This window comes from Drosophila busckii, chromosome 2L (assembly GCF_011750605.1).
Source record: "Drosophila busckii strain San Diego stock center, stock number 13000-0081.31 chromosome 2L, ASM1175060v1, whole genome shotgun sequence".
Taxonomy (NCBI): domain Eukaryota; kingdom Metazoa; phylum Arthropoda; class Insecta; order Diptera; family Drosophilidae; genus Drosophila; species Drosophila busckii.
Genome location: NC_046604.1, coordinates 9,105,934 through 9,123,545, shown reverse-complemented (window position 1 = coordinate 9,123,545; position 17,612 = coordinate 9,105,934). Strand labels below are relative to the sequence as shown.

Below are 17,612 nucleotides of genomic sequence, written 5' to 3'. Positions count from 1 at the left end.
AGCTGTAGCTGATGCTGCTGCAAAAACCAATTTGTGCGAATCTAATTGTCACCAAAAAAAAAAAAAAGAAGAGAGAAGAGCAGCACTAACAACTGGCTAGTCAATGAAGCTTAACGCTAGTGTGTGTAGCAACTGGGAAAACAATTGTGCTTGCTGACCACGCCCATTTAAGCCAATTACAAGTGAGCAGTTGAGGCAGATCGCCGGCAGCAGGCACTTCAAGCGTAAAACTTTCAATTAACACCAAACGCACATTTACCTGTGTCAAATACGCAAAAGGTTTGACATGAAGCGAATTAAACAGAGAGCCTGCCTGGACATTGGTTTGGCCTAAGAGAAGGGGATGGAGTGAACTGTGGCTTTGGACAAACACTCACCGCCTGAACGCTCCGTTTGTTGTGCGCCCATGCCCATAACGGGAGCAGCAGCCGGCTTAGCATTACCAGTTGCCATTTTACTGTCGCCATTTTGATGCACAGTCTCCGGATTGGGGATTGGGATTGGGATTGGGGTTGAGTCCGTATTGTTGTCTGAATCGCTGCTGGCATTTAACAGCAAAGTTTTGCGATAAATTAGGCCCTGTAGCGATGTTTTAATCCTGATGCCCGTCATATTGAGCACATGCGTTGAGGCCTGCGACAATGCGGCCTGCGCCAATGCAGCCAACAGCACCAGCCAAGCAATGCTCCAGCCATTTGTTAACAAATCCAACCATCTGGCATAGTAAATTCTCACATCGCCATCACCAATACCAACACTGTAGACCTCATCGTCATAGTAAACAACATCATCATGAACAACAGCAGCGGCAGCAACATTTGCGGTTGCATTTGTGACCAACGTTTGACTAGTTCCAGCATCCCATGATGTATGAGCTGCGGCTGATTGTGCTTTGGCCGCCGCTTCGGTTGCCGCATAGAGTCCTTCAATGTATTGCACTATTTGCTGTATGGCAAGTGGACCAATCAATGCAAATAAATCACCGGCCAATTTTAAAATGCCGCCCAATACAAATAGTCGCCAACTGCTCTTTATATAACAATACCATAAAGATGGGGACGCATTTGATTTTTTCTGCAAGTAAAGAATATATTTGAAATAAATCAAAAGAGTTTATCATATAACATAATGAATAAAAAAAAGTGTTTGGTGCAGTCAACTATGTGTAGCTAAATTAAAAAAGATATAAAGCGCAGGTTTACAAAATATAATTTGTGTCTGTGACTTTAGTATACAATAAAAACTATAATTATAGCTGTTAAATAATAATTACACATTGTAATCAATAGTATATTTAATTAATTTTGTTTTTAATGTTATAGTTATTTTTGAATTTGGTCAATTATTTAATGCTTATAATTACAAAAAAAAACAGCCGAGATTTAAAAAAAAATGTCAAAGTGTATAAAAATTGTTAGAAATATGGAAAATGTGTTTGGAGAACTTACAATAGTTTTTTAATTTTGTTTGCTTAAGAGTTAAATTGATATTTTGATCATGCAAAACAAAATTAATGGTATTCAAAATATTCAATCTTAGGATTGTAAACAACATAATTAATAGAATAATTAAAAAAATTATGGATTATTTTCAAATAATGAATGAATGAGCTGAAATAATTCCCCAATATTTTTTTTAAATTATTTTTAGCTATAAATAATAAATAAATAAACATGAAATGATTCCACATGCTAAACATTGTTTGCCTGTTTTTATTCAGTCAAGTCAATGACGACACTTTTTCAGTTTAGTCAAAGAGATCTTCCGTTATCTCTTAGTGCCTGCAGACTCTGCTAGCTAATGCAGAGAGAGAGACAGCTGCATGCTCTCTTAATTTTTCTACGCTCAATTGCGCTCAATTCAGTTGACCAATCAGAGCGCATATCACGTGATCGCTGGCTGACGACTTTTTTCTTAGTCAGCTGCTCTATTCATGCAAAAGGCGAGTTTCAGCAAATGTTTATCTTATTTAAAATGATTTTGCACAAGTTAAAAATATTATAATATTTTATTATTATTAACAGTGTATGCCTCTCTCAATTGTAATGTTTACTAATTAAAAATATGTCAGCTGCGCGTTAAAAAATAATGGAATAGCTTAGTAATAGTAATTGAGATTTAATAGCTATGATTATAATGAATATTTTTTAATTAATTATTTTCATAAATTGCTATAGGTTTGTGAGTACAGCTATAAAAGCATCGTGCTCAAATTTAAATGCAGCTTATTGAATTAAACAAAAAACCCGCGGCGCTGCATTTGCAAGCATAAGTTGAAAGTAAATAAAATAAAGTTAATTTCAGCAAATAATTTATACTATATGTATGCTCGTATATTGTGTATACGCCATGTAGTATTCATTAACAGTAATTAATAAGTACAATAATGCCAGACATTTTAATGCATTCTTTGACTCTGTTTTGCACACACCAATGCGCCATAATAATTCAGCGCGGGCAACGCGCTTGGCATTTTTTGTCATTAAAAATGCATAAAATTGCGCAACAAAATGCCGCATATAAATTAACAATTTAAAAGAACATTAAAAACACAACAACAAGCGGGCAAAATCAACAAGAACTGCAAGCGAACAAACAACAACAAAAAAGAAAAAACAATGAACAAACACTTTCACTTTGTTATCAAGTAAAATGGCCGGCATTGATAATTTATGGCCTTTAGCCTGAGCATTGGCATTGCATTTAAATAAATAATTAAGCAATTTGCTACGTATTCGAAATACAATATTTTCTTAATGGGAAATTGCACTGAAGTGGAAAGTCTCAATTGGTTATTTTTTGTGTTTTATTTTGTGCCAGCAGGCAGTTAAATTATTTATTTGTATTTTTAATTAAGTGTGGCTTAAACTTATATGCAAGCCACTTTCACTCACCACTTTCTCTGTATAGATGTATAGAAAATGATCATAGTGCGCTCGGGCGCTGTCCTCCAAACGCATTTGGCCCAAATCCTCCAGTTCCAGCGGCTCTTTGTAGCCCAACCACAGCAGCGGGGTTAGCCACCAAAAGCAGAGCTTTGAATAGAAGGTGGCCAGCGTATGCTTATAGCCAATGCGCTCATAATCCTCCAAGTAGTCATCCCTATAGCGCTGCAAAAAAAAACAAAAAAAGAAAAAGCATTAAAAACAAAACATGTTACATGCTATGCAAATCTGCAAGTAAATGTGCGCATCGCTTTTCTAGATTAAGCTGCATGCGAGTGACTTTGAATGAAGTTCTGACAGTTCATATAACTTGCACGTGTTTTAAAATCTTTTTGCTTGTTTTTGTTTTCTTTTTTTTTTCTGCACTTCACGCATTGCCACACGGAGGACGTAAACAAAAGGCAAAAGGGAAAACTACTTGCAAAGCTGGACTATAACTCAAAAGCAACTTAGCAACTGGTCTTAAGTTTTGCAAAAACGGATTTGCCATGCTCACTTTGAGTCAGTTGGACAAGATGACATTTTGTGTTGCATGACTGGGGCATGTGTTGCATGCCACGAACACACTCAAAGTTATGATAATGGGTATATTAAGCTTGGAATGTATAATTTATGTAAAGTGCTTGAAATTATTATTTTAGTATGACTAGATCTATTTGCCAGCGACCATCGATAACATTCAGTTATCGAAAGCAAGTTAGTTCAAGCTTTAAATTTAAAGTTACATTGTTTTGTTTTCTTTTAATAACTTATATTAATTTGTAAATTAATATATAATAAATAACATATTTTTATCTAAAAATATCAAAAATAATGCCCAAGTCTAATTTCTTATTTAAAAGTTACAAAATAACAATTAAAAATGTTTCATAATTATGCAGCTAGCAGAGTGAAACTTATGCACACTATGGATAAATCGAATTAACTGCTCAATCTGTAGCACATATTTCATATTAATTTATATAGCTAAAATTAGCATTCATTACTCTCTTTTGCCATCCCTGGTTTACAGAGCATTCGCTGTGTATTTAACATATTTTCTTAGTCTGTTCTTTTTTTTGTTGCTTTTGTTAAAAAGCAACACGTTTCGCCTTAACAATGGCACTTGGTTTTTGGAGCAGTCGCCTGACTTTGGCTCGCTTCGCTTCTTTTATTTTCTTGGTAGTAGTATTTTGGCCAGTCTTTTGTTGAGCTGTTGCCTGTTTTGCCAGCTGGCAGCTGTTGTTGTGGCATTTGTTGCACTTAAGCGACCCGTGTATGGCACTTGTTGTGTTCTGTTCTGTTTTTTCCCTACTCTTTGTAGGGACCACTTGCTTGTGGTCAAGCAGCGCCTTGAAGTATGCCAACGTTTTTGAACTGCATAAATATTTGCGAAGCACCGAAAAATACTTTGAGCAAATCTGCGCTTAACCTCAATTAAAATGTAAACATATTAAAATCCCACAGCAACTTGCCAGCTAAAGCTGCTGGCCCCGGCCCCGGCCTCACTATGCTGATAATCCCTTGTTAAATTAAATAAAACTTTGCATTGTCATCGTCAGAGCAAGTGCCTTTCAGCCACTACACTACTCCTTGGCTATTTGCTCAGCTAATTTTACGCGCACGCTGTGCCAAAAATGCTAATGCACTTGCAACATGCCTCCCTCCTCCTCCACGGCTGCTGCTGCTGCAGTTGCAGCTCAACAACCGAAGCAACTTCCGTTTTGCGGCAACAAACAGCAGCAGCAACAGTAGCAACAATGACAACAATAAAACAGCAGCACAACTTTCATAATACTCTTCAAACAGATTCATAAGCAACAGCTTTTTAATTGACTACAAAATGTTAAATCATTTTATTTTGAATATAAATAAAATGATGTATATTAAACTTTACTATGTAGCCCACATTTAAAGAACTTGTTTTCGTAATTTTTAGCATTAAAGCGTATTTTAAGTCGAGCAAAAATGTATTTGCTATTTATTTTATCTTTATAATAAGATAAGACTCTAGTAAATTTTACTATTTGAACTACATTTGCCTAACTTTTGTTTCAATCATTTTTAGTTTAAAAGCGTATTTTCAAGTTGGGCAAGCTACTTATTGCCATACCTTAGTTTAGTACAGTAATTGTAAACCACATTAATTTTAAATATTTTACTAATTTATTTACATTTTTCTAAATTTAAAGTGTATTAACTAGTCGCGCACTCAAATGCTGTTGAGACTATAGACTCTACAGTTGTGTTTGTATTTTTGGGATTTGTGCTCGGCGTTGCATGGCATTATTTGCACACGCCCACTACAAAACAGTAAACGCCCAAAGTACTGCCACAAACTTCCTTTATGAAAATTATGCACTGCATGGCCCCGAACAAATTGGGTTGGATCTAATACCTTCTTTAGCGGTGCAGCACCAGCGGAAAATAAGGAAAGCACGTGAAGCGGGCATTTTGTCAGTGCCACAGTGCCACAGTTTCCGGTGCTTCAACATTATGAATGAGCAAAGACTGGGAGCACAAGAGCTAGAGCCTGAAATGTTGACAAATGCCTTGTACTCAATTCATTGCAATAGTCTTTGAGCTTTATGTATTTACATAGTTTTTTCCACTTTGCCTTTCATTTGGCTTTTGTAGCCTCAGCTGGCATTGATTTCAGTCTATAATATAACACATACGACAAGTGGGCTCCAAGCTCAGGCTGTGCGCGTGTCTATACATAAATTTGTCTAAGAAAAGACAAACTGCAAATAAGGAAAAGGGTAAATGAATGATAATGTTATGCCTATTTGATTATAAGGCGCAAAGTAATAGAGCCTGCTGCTTGTGAACAATTTGGCCAAATTAGTTGGCGAAGGCTTTGCGCAAAGTGAAGAGGCCAAAAAGTAAATGAGATATATAAAATAGAAGGATTCGTTTAGTGCAGACTCTTAAAGTCGAATAAATCCAGCTGTGTGCGAAAACTAAATATTTTAAATTCAATTTAAATTGTGCTATAAGGGATAAAGTGAAAACTTAACTTAAACTTAAAATTAGAAAGCTACAGCTGCAATGATTAAAAAAATTTAAAATTTAAACTTAAAAATATATATTTTTGTTTACATTTGCTAGTAAATTAAATTTGATTATACAAAATACGTTTATGCTATTGCTAAAAGTCTCATGTTAAATATTTGACAACCAATTTGCTGAAAGGATTAATCAACTAATGGTGGTGAAATGATTTATTAATAACAATGGCGTTGCTTCAAAATTTTAAATCTAAATGTTGTCTAATATTGTCTAATATATCAGCTATATTTTTTTAGAAGAAGATTAAAAAGGTCTTAAATGAGTCTGAAATAATAAACTATTTATACATTTATGATAAAGTTTATTTAAAATTGAATTAAAAATTAAACTCAAGCTTAATAATATATTTTTTGCTTACACTTTTTTTCAAATTAAATTTGATTACAAAATAAGGCGCCTAGCAATCTCATGTTAAATATTTGATAAACACACATATTACTGAGAACTCAAAGCTTATAGAGCCAACTCCACACACACACACACATAGCAAGAACAATTGTGTACAGTGGGCTTTAAAGTATGCAACAGCATTAGTGCATCTGGCTGCATAACAATGACGAGCACTAGTTGCAGTTGCAAGTTGCAAGTTCTTGCAACAATGGGCAACACCAAGAGCCAGCCAAGGCACATGCAGAGACAGACAACAGTAAACTTGCAAGTTTTATATGGCATTCGGGCTTGTTGTCTCTGCAGAGAGCGAGAGAGAGAGAGAGAGAAAGAGTGAGCGTGTCCAACTTTCTTTGCATAGCCAAAAAGGTAAGCGACAAATATCGTCTAATGTAACTTTAATGTTTTTATTTGCTTTGCTACTTTGGTGCGCTTATTGCGCTGTGTCGCTTTTATCTCTTCATCTCGCTCTTCTGCTTACTCTTGTTATTGCTGTGCTTGTGTGTGTGTGTGTGTGTTTGCGTCCTGTGTGGCAACTTTGGATTTCCGGTCTCAAGCGGAAATAATGTCAAGCATGAGAAGACACAACAACTGAACTGAAGGTTACCAAGCCGCGTTGCTTCCCAAGAGTTTGCTGCAACTGTTTAAATATTTAACTAGATGTTGTAGCATGTTATATGTTAATTCGTTAATAGGATTTAAAATCAAGCGAGTTGCACAAGCCACAACGCACATAAGTCTGCATTACAAGAGGTAACATCATTAATTCTTAATTATTTAATATAACAAACAAAAGGTCCCCCCAGAAAGCATTAGCTGATGCATCAAATGTGAATTGAGAATTGCGCATTCATTTGCAAATTTCGACAACCTACAGATTTGCAGATGTGCAGATTTGTTTATTGATATAGCTATAAATATTATTCTCGGAAGTATAAACAATTTTATTCAGCAGTCAGCAGCGCTGTGAATTCAATTCAGCACTTAAAGCATTTTTAAGCACTTTAAAAAGATTTATTTACATTCAAAAATATGATTTATAGATCCAGTGTAAGTTCAATTAAAATTAATTAAATACATATACTAATCATTTTGATCACTTATTATAAGCTTTTATAAAGTTTTACGCATCCTAAGCATGAAAGTAAAATTTGAAAAATTATATATAATTTTTTTTATACTAGTATAATTGAATTGTAATTTCCAAAGTAGAATTTTGGTAAGATGACTCAGCCTATTTTAGCATATGAAAGTTGATAACGCGGTCAGCTACAAATTTTCTATATAGAGTTACTTTGAATCGTTTTTAATATTTGACAAAATGGCTAAAATTAAGTTTATCTCACATCCAGCAAATCCAGGCTGAGTAACAAAAAAGTTGTATTATAAATTTGAGTTGCTTTACAATTTTTATATAGCAATTCGATCTATCTAGGACGCCTTAAGCAACAAAATGTCAATGTGAGCTCTGAGGTAGACAAAAATTATTTGTAAATTAGTTTAATTGAATTGCAATCGAAAGGAGATAATGCAATATACATTTATTAATTAGCATATTTAAGAAACTGGTAATAGTGTCAACTTAAATTTCAAGCTTCGTTGAAAATTAAAAACTCGCACGCAGCACTCACCTCCTTATAAATGGTGTAGCCATCGATGACAGTCAAAGACAGCAGGCAAAGGACCGTGACAGTTATCAGGCAGGTCTCGAGCTCAAAGAGGTCCTCGTAATACACAACCTCGGCCAGCTCATCGATGCGTACAATTAAAACCAAGAACTCCAGCACAATGCTGCCATACAAAAAGACTGAGATATGTGTGTTGGGGGTGGGCATTTGATTAATAAACGAGCCAAGTCATAGGCACAAGGACGGACGGACGAACACGCACCTGTCACCTTTTTGAGCTCGAGCAGGCGATGATAGGACATTAGCATAATAGTGAAGAGTATGGCGGCCAAAGCGTTCCAGACGTCACCGGCACCAATGACAATCAGCACATTCAGTTCACCGGACTCGTGGGCTGACTCAAAGAGCTCGTTTAGCGCCTGGCCCGAGCGTTGTGGCAAGAGACCTTTGGCCAGTTCCAGACTATTAACGCATAGCAGCAGCAACGTTATAGCTGCACGCAAATTGTGAAATGCTAGCAAAGTTTTATGGCATCTGCAACGACAAAATGGTAAAATGGTAAAACAGCAATGACAAACAATAATACAAAAGAGTCCAAGAGCAAGCCCAAAGAGGCGCGTTTGGTAGACAGGTGAATTTACATTTAGGCCAAAAACTGCTCAGCGCATAAATAACACAATATCAACAATTTTCAGTTTAATTAAGTGGAGTGCCCGCCCAGACAACGGGCACAGCTTATATGCTGGGCTCTATAGGTGCTCTACGTAATTGCCACAATTATCTGCAAATGTTTATGCAGCTTCACTCCCAACACAGTAACAACAACCACAGCTGAGCCTTTGGCCTTTTGTCTGCTTTGTTGTTTGCCTGCGTCCATAACCTTAAGTGTGATGCATGATGTTAACTTGGCCATACACTAGGCAAAAGCCAAGCAACTTTTAATAAGCATCAAGTGTGCTTCTTATTAGACTGAGCTCAATTTTGTGTAAATAGAAATTATGAAAAAAAAAAAAAAACTGTTCCCTTGGGCTTGAAGCTTAAACACACATACTCAAGGGCAACAGTACGTGTAGTTGTTGCCTAAAAAAATAAAAATAACAACTACTAGTATATTTAATGATGTGCAAAAATGTTGCATACTTTTTGGGGCAACGAAATGTGAACATTTACACGTTTACACTTGCCACACGTTTGCATAAAAAGCCAACTAGTAACTAAGAGTGAGAGAGAGAGCAAGCATACAGTTAACCTGCGTCCGCAATGCTGTTGAAATATTATTTATTGCAAATACTGTTGCATATTTGGCGCAGTGGCGCGCCAATACACAAGAGCAACACATGAGAGGCAAGCTCATGTGCTTATGTGTGCGTGTGTGTGTGTGCATTTTTTGGCCGCTTACAAATATTTTGCCACGTTGAGGCCTCAAACAACTGTGGCTTGATTTTAATATTTTAGCGCGCTGGCAAATTTTATATTTTGTTTTGTTTCATACACTTGCTAAGGGTTGCGCTAATTTAGCAAAGACTAGTCGCAATCAATAAGAGAGCGTGTCGATTTTTCGATATGATATTGTCTAGTTAGTAATACTTAACTTAACTTAGTATATGACCCATATGTGATGCTTTTGTTATTTTGTCCTATATATAATTAGATTAAGTTGCCCAAACGGTAACAAAAAACTTGTGTGAATTAAATAAATTATGAAAAGAATTTAAAAAAGATATTTTGCCCAAGAAACGTTCTAGAAAGAAATCAAAGAACATATCTTCAAGAAACTCTGAGTCTAAAATAATGTTTTCGTTACTTGCTAAGAAGCTTCAAGATTTCGAATAAATTTACGTATTTTATCGTAGCAATCTGTTTTATATTCTTTGGTTTAATATTAATGATATTGATAGATTTTCAACTATAAAAAAATATAAATTTTTAGAAATAAATAGAAAAGCCATAAAAGCTATGTTCGCTTTTTTGGACTTTGATGGCAATGGGTCTTAATAAAATAATTAAAACAAAAGCCAACTCTTCTTATTTATGAAACATAAAAATGATAAAATGCATAACTTAATTCGAAGTCTTGTTTATAGACCCATTGACTTGGCTAAGACATAAAATTTTAAGCCCATAGTTATTCTTTGTAAATTCTGAGCTTGGAGAACAATTAATTTATAATTCTCAAAATTTTAAAGTTTCTGTTTACCATTAATTAAGACATACAATTAATTGAACATTTAAAAAAAATTAAATAGGTGGTGCTTAAGTTTAGTCCATGTAAAGTTTAATCGCTCAATTTGTAAATATAAATTAACAGCTGAGCGATAAAGCTGGGCTCTATAATCGATCGACCGCCACACCTAAAGCTCAATTGAGCGCAAACTTACGATCGAACGCAATAGTTATCGCTATTGCTATTGACATGCAACGTTCGATTTTAAATTATAGAGCATTCTATTAATTGTTGTACCACAAATATAAATTCTAGCTGATATATTTTTTACTTGATTTCTTTAGAGTTTTTGTGGTGGAATTTATTTATTGTGTGTTCCACAGACTGTCTATAAATTTAATGAAAAATGTCTGCCCTGACAGGCGGCGCTGACAAACAGCGGGGGAGGTGCTGGTGGGGTGGGGTAGGCAGAGACGTTGATGGTCGATAGCCGACAGTTGACTAGCGACGCTTACATATTAATTACTTTTTTGACCGCTCTAAAAGTGCATGAATAATTGATTTCAATTTTTTGTCGCTATCCCTTAAAATAATACTATATATATGCTATATGTGCGCCATGTGCATTTTTGGTATTTATTTTTAAAAAACTCACACACACACAGATAAAAATAAAAACAATGCGCATTTAAATGCAGCGTTGCAATAAAAAATAATAAAAAATTCAAAGCTTTTGGAAATTGTGCAGAATTTTATTTTTGTGCATTTTATTTTTGTTGCAAAAGCTCAGGTGCAACATTTTTTATTGATGGGCTGGTTTTTGTTTAGACTTGTTGTTATTTAAAATTAATAGTCGTTGATTGGAAAACATTTGCGTTGAACTATATAATTTTGTATATGGTATTTGGTAATTTGTTTTGAGTGCATGTGTATGCCAAAAATTGTTTCTCAATTATTTTGTACAGTTGCAGCCATTGATAAATGATAAATGATGCGATTTTAATTATCAGCATTTGGCATTTGTTGCTAGTCTTTTTCAATTAAGTAGCACAAATTCTAGTTGAACTTATATCTTGATATATTTATTAAATATTTGCATGCGCAGATTTGTAGCATAAACTTTCTCTGTAGCTGGTGAAAAGTTTTCACCTGCACTTAATTGAAAATTTACTGGCAATGTTAGTAAGATATTCAAGGCCTGCAAGCACGCAAGCAAATCGAGCAAGAATCAACAAAAGCAAATGAAAAATCCATGGCCAAACAATTAAATTGGGTTTTTATTGTTGATTGGTTCACTTGAAAACTTATAGTGCAAGTCGGTGTAAGTGTGAAAAGTGAAAAGTCGGCAGCAGCAGCCAAAGACCGAAATAAAGAAATCTAATAAAATTTAAAATAGTACTAGACACACACACACACACATTGACACCTTGCTGTGTTCAAATTGGAGCAAACGATTTGTTTACCAAATGTTCCAAAAATATACGAAAATTGCATTCAAGTTGCCAGATTTGTTGTTGCTGTTGTTTTTGTTGTTGTTTTGGTAGTTGCAGTTGCAAGTGGCAAGCTGCAGTTGCTGCTGTGGCAGCTTCACTCTCGCCTTGGCACGGACCCCAATTACTCAAGTGCCGGATATATTATAGCCATTTGCTAGCTTGATTCTTTATGAATGAGTGCAGCGCGTGCAAAGTGCACTCATGAGTGTGCAGAGCCAATGATTGCATTGCATTGTTTATTTGTTGTTCCTCTCTTTGTTGTTGTTGTTGTTGTTCGTTTTAATTTAAACTGTTTATTGATGCATATGCTTCGAACTTTTGCGTTTTTTTTTAGGGCCGTATTATTCAAGCTACTTGAAGTAGCGCTCACTTCACTATTAGTTCCGGATATCAATGATATGTGCATATAATGCATTCAAGTGGCCCTAAAGGCGAAGTGTTCCTCATCGGATCCTCATTGAGTTGAGGCACATATCAACTTGAAGCGATAAATAAAGCACTTGAAGCAGTCCATTCAATTTACATACCTTAAAAAATTAAATTATGTGCTTAAGAAATCAAAAGTCAAAATAAATCTAACAAAAATCAATAAGTTTTTATACTAAATCACTTTTATTAAATAATTTCAATAATTCAAATTCTGTAATTTTGTGTTAAGGCTGAAATAATTAAATTAGTTAGTTACAAAAAATTTAGAAATAATCACAACGAGATTACTTGAAAAAATATTAAATAATTAAAAATAGCTTTCCCATTATTGAATTGTTAGCAATTATCTTAAATTATAAGCGGACATTATTTGAATCCAAACCAATTGCAAAGCTTTAAAAAAAAAATATACCAATCTTAAGCTTGCAATAGGACATTTTTTTAAAATTAAACTAAAAATAATTGAAATAATTAAACAAATATAATAAAAATAATATAAAAAAAAGTTTGGAATATTTTAAGTTATTCTCAATTATACCCTAATATAAAGCCGTATTATTATTTTTCATTAATATGAAATATAACGAATATTTTGCCAAAATAATGTAATTGCTTAAAATTAAATAATCTATATATTTACATATAATAAACACCTTTGCTGCTAAATGCCAAAAATTCCATTAATTATGTCATTAATTAACTAACAAAAACTTGCTCCAAACAATTGCTGCATGCAAATTCATGGGACAAAAGCTCAGCTACTACATAAATATTAGTTAAACATTCCTTAAGCATTTAAGCAACGGTCACAGTTTAATTAAGAGCATTACATTGACCACAGATAAATACTTAATATCAGTATGTCAACAAACACACACACACATATATACACACATATATGTTAAATGACAATGCGTTCAACTGTTTATTATTTTGAATGCTTTGCTTGCCAAGCTGTCACGTTCTGCAGCTGTGTATGCTGATGAAGATATATGCGCTTTATATATATATATATAAGCGTACATACATATATATTGACCAATGATCCGATGATATTACTAGCAGCTACAGTCTGTGGCAAGTGGTCAAAGCCGCCAATGACAAGACAAAATATACAAAATTTCCTATTAAGCGTGGCAGCGAGTTGTTTTTTCTTATGCAAGCTGGAGTAAACTCTTTATAAGCATTTTTTTTTATTTATTAATTGAGCTGCAGCTTGTAAACATACGAACAAACATTCATTTATAGCTTTGTAAGTGAAACCTAAATAACAACAAAAATGACAAGGCAATGCAATCGGCTCGTTTAGTGGGACGGACGTTGCTCTACAATTGATACTTTGTTGTTAATAAACAAGTGAACGCATTAAAGTTGGGCGCAACCAACTTTTGCATACACTTTGACTAGATCACCGCAGCAAATTACACGCATGCACTCACAAACACATACACAAAACACCCAACGCGTCACAGCTCGTTTTCGCAGTAGCGTCACCAGCGACGCCGCCGCATGCGTCGGCAGCGACATTTTTATTTATTTGAAATGTATATAATTCTTAAGTTATTTATCTGATCGTTCTGAAATTTTTAACATCTGTCAAAACATGATTAGGCGTATTTGAGATTTATTTCAGATTTTTTTATTAATATTTTTTAATTGCGGTGTAATCTGATTTATTGTGGGTGTAATCAGTTTTTTTTGGATTGGTAGGAAATAAAAAAAATAAAATAAAAGCGTTTGGGTTTGGGTATAGGAGAACCTACATACAAAATTTAATTGCTCTTGCTCTTATAGTTGCTGTGAAACAGTTGCTCACACATTCAGACGCACGGACAGACGGACATTGCTGTATCGATTCAGTTTGTCATACTGATCAAGAATATATATACTTTGTTAGGTCTGCCACGCCTCCTTCTCTCTGTTAATACATTTTGCACAACTTCATGATACCCTTTTCCAATTTTTTGAAAAATGTCAAAGAGTATACAAAATAATGCGTGTGCTTTTTAACAAATGATGAAAAATAAAATTTTAATAATATAAATATGCTTGTTTTTTATTATGTAACGTATTTTCTTTTTTGTTCTTAAACACTGTTTTAATACTTGAATTATTTAAATAACAATTTTAAGTAATTTTATATATAATATAATATTTTATTTTTATTTGGTGATTAATTTATAATTAAATTTTTTCAAGTAAACTATAACACTTATATTTAATTTATGATTTTTTGAATATTTAGTTGCTCTATAATTAATACTTTGTTGTTCAAAAAAAAAAAAGTATGCGTGCGCCTTTTTAAAATATTTCTCGAACAAATAAAATGAAATATTATATGTGCTTATTTAATTTTAAGACTTTCTTTTTCTTAACACATATAAATATGTACTTATGTATATATTACCTAATATAATAATATATAATAAATAAAAAAGTTTAATATTGTAATTATTTTAATATAATTTTCTTCTTAATTTATTTATTATCAAATTGTTTTTATTTTAATTATTGAAAATTCCAGCATATGTAATAAAATATATGCAAATATAAATAAACACAAATAAATATATTCTGTTTATTTATACGTTTATTTATTTTATTTATTAATATCTCAATTTGGTGCTGTATTAGCTTGATTAAATGCAATTTATGGTTTTATTTAAAACGAAAATTCTTTTGCAAAGTTTTAATTTATTTATAATTTAATTGTAGCATTTGATTTCATTGTAGCATTTTCAAATTTTACACTCCAATTTCATTTAATTTATGACTCTTGAAAATTTTATGCATGCTTAAGTTTTCAAAACAAAAAACTTTGCATTCATTCTTTACAAATTTAGTAGAGCATTAAAACTTTCATACTGACAAAAATAGATTTCCTGTTCTAATTCATTTTATATACACATAAATACATACATATATATGTATGTGTATATTTTATTTGACTTATGTCACGGCTGTCAGTAAATAATTCAAAATGATTTTGCAACTAGATTTAGATTTCATGTATTTCTGTTGTCGTCGGCGCTAAATGAAAATGTATCTCTGACTGCATACAAATGTATCTGTATGTATATGTATCTGTATCTATAGCTGCAGCTAATGTTTAGTCATTCAATCGCTAGACAAGTGTCTGGGGAAGCATTAAGAGGCAACAATTAGTAAATAGCAACATGGGATTTCAGGCAAAGCGTGTTCAACAGCAAAATGCAATTCTCAGCAACTAAGAGCGAGCAGTTAAATGATGAATATACAAATTTTGAGAATATTTTCATTGTTATGCGGGATTTTTTGATTTTTGGGGCAAGCCACAATTCTTTTCTTCCAGACAGCTGGCCAAGCGCCACATGAGTAATCTACATACATAGCTCCCCCACCTCCCAATCCCCTCACATGGGCTATGCGCTTATTGTTTATAAACACATGTCGTTGAATTTAAACAAATGCTGCAATTTGTTTATAAAAAGCTTGGCCTAGAATATACTTGTGCGTGAAAATATCTTGAAAAGAAAACCGTAACAAGTGTGTGTGGCTTTAGACAAAAATTTCAAAATGCAGTAGACAGACCACACAGCATTTTCATATTTATTATAGATTTGCATTACTTAAAAATATTACAAATTGTATAAACCACTTGACGATTTAAGCGAGCAGCACGAAAGTTCTATAAATAAAATAAGTTAATATTCTTAAATAGACTTTCGCAAATTGTTTTGGGCACCTGCTCCTTTGGCTCTGGCCCAGCAACTAGACGAACCGCTGGAAACGACGTCTTGGAACCGCTTTGATGCAGACTATGTCCAAATTTTGGAATTATGCCGCGAGCCAGCACCGGAGCAATTATTTTAACAATTGATTGCAACATAATTTTGCAGTAAAAACAAAAACACGTTAAAAATAAAAAAAAATACTTTTTAGTCTTTTAGTGTATAATACCTATTTTAAACTGAACATTTTTCACTGCTGTCGCAGCTGCCAAGATTAAACACAAATTTCCAGAGCTACTATGTGTGGCATGAAATTAAAGCAAAACAATTTTTACTTGACTAACATTCTTAAATTTTTCAAAAAAAAAAACAGAACTTAAAAGTTGCACAAATTGTGTTTGGATATTTGGACGCATAAGCAAAATTTTAAATGACGTCATGTGTTTTAGAAGAAAAAATAACAAAAAAAGCTAGAAGATATTTTTGTGTCTAATTGTTATTCATAATGCAAGCTCCCTTTTTTTTATATGTTAAACAGCAACAAGTTGATTTTTGACTCATTTTTGATTTGATTTATAAGCATAAGACATACCTTTATATATACATATATATATAAATTTATTGAAACCTCAAAACACAAAACAAGCTTCATTTTATTTAATTTGTTTGATGTTTGAATTATTGTAAGAATTTAGTCAATTAGTCACGAAATTTTCCAATTCATAAACGAATGCGATTCTAAAATAGCTTTCAATTTTAAACAAATGTAGAAAACTGCGAGAAGAGGCGAAAATTCATATTTATATAGCACAAAAATTTTCGAACAATGAGTTATAAATTATGAGCTTGTTAAGAGAGAAAGAGAGCAAGTGCCGCTATATGTGGGTCTGCTATTGATGAATGAGAATTGAAATGATTTTTAATGTACTTTTCTCAATTGCACATTTGTCTTTGTCAAGCTGGAAAATAGATTTCAATTGTTTCTTAATTAAATATTGACTTACTTTTGGTATCTACGCCAAATGTAAATGCAACCAACAATTAGCATAAATATGTGGAAGCATGTTAAAATATATTTAGTGCTATTTACACCACAAACATCGGTTTTTAAATTATTGTAAGTGGCACGTGCCGCATCAGTTAACTGATCGCAGCGTATTTGATTATAAAACTGTGCCATTATTTTAATTTTAGATAACACTTTTAGAACGGCGCATATTAAATGCAGCAAATTGTTTATGTATTTTTACTTTTGCACACAGACACACACACACACGAGAAATGGAAATTGTTGAAAACCGCACTGTATGTACCGTATACATACGAAAAGTAAACAAATTATTTGGCAATTACACATATATAAATAGCAATTTATTTGCTGCTGTGCTTTTGTTTCAAAAGCCAAAATTGCTAAACGCAGCAGACACACACACGCACACACATAAAACTTTTAATTTTAACTTTTAATCGTAATTATTTGTACTATAAACAAAACGAGAAATATTTAAGTTTAGCGCACGTCTCAACTGATTCGCAGTAAGATCAACAAAATTATTATATTTTTACCGTTAGCCAGCCAACAAACCGCCGACGTTGGAGCAACTCAATGTACTGAAAGAAAATCCAAAAAAATAAATCGTTCACGTTTTCGAAAGAACTCTTTCAGCCAGCAGAAGCAGAAGCTGTGCGTGTGCCGCCTGTCTAAGTAAATGTGGGAGTGCAAAAGCAAAAGAGAGCGAGAGAGCGCATGTGCAAGTAAGTGAGAGCGCACAGGCACGTGCAAGATCATGCTTTTTCTCCATTGC

General features: G+C 33.4%; 1 protein-coding gene across 1 annotated transcript in view; it reads right to left on the bottom strand.

Annotated features, from left to right (window-relative positions):
* The window catches only part of LOC117134867 (ATP-binding cassette sub-family C member Sur), a 51,482-nt gene extending 34,495 nt beyond the window's left edge, over positions 1 to 16,987 (bottom strand). The window contains 5 exon segments of the mRNA XM_033294193.1: positions 418 to 1,074; positions 2,895 to 3,110; positions 8,015 to 8,190; positions 8,274 to 8,545; positions 16,812 to 16,987. Of these exon segments, the coding sequence (XP_033150084.1) occupies positions 418 to 1,074; positions 2,895 to 3,110; positions 8,015 to 8,190; positions 8,274 to 8,545; positions 16,812 to 16,987 (1,497 nt within the window).
* Between the last annotated feature and the right edge of the window lie 625 nt (positions 16,988 to 17,612).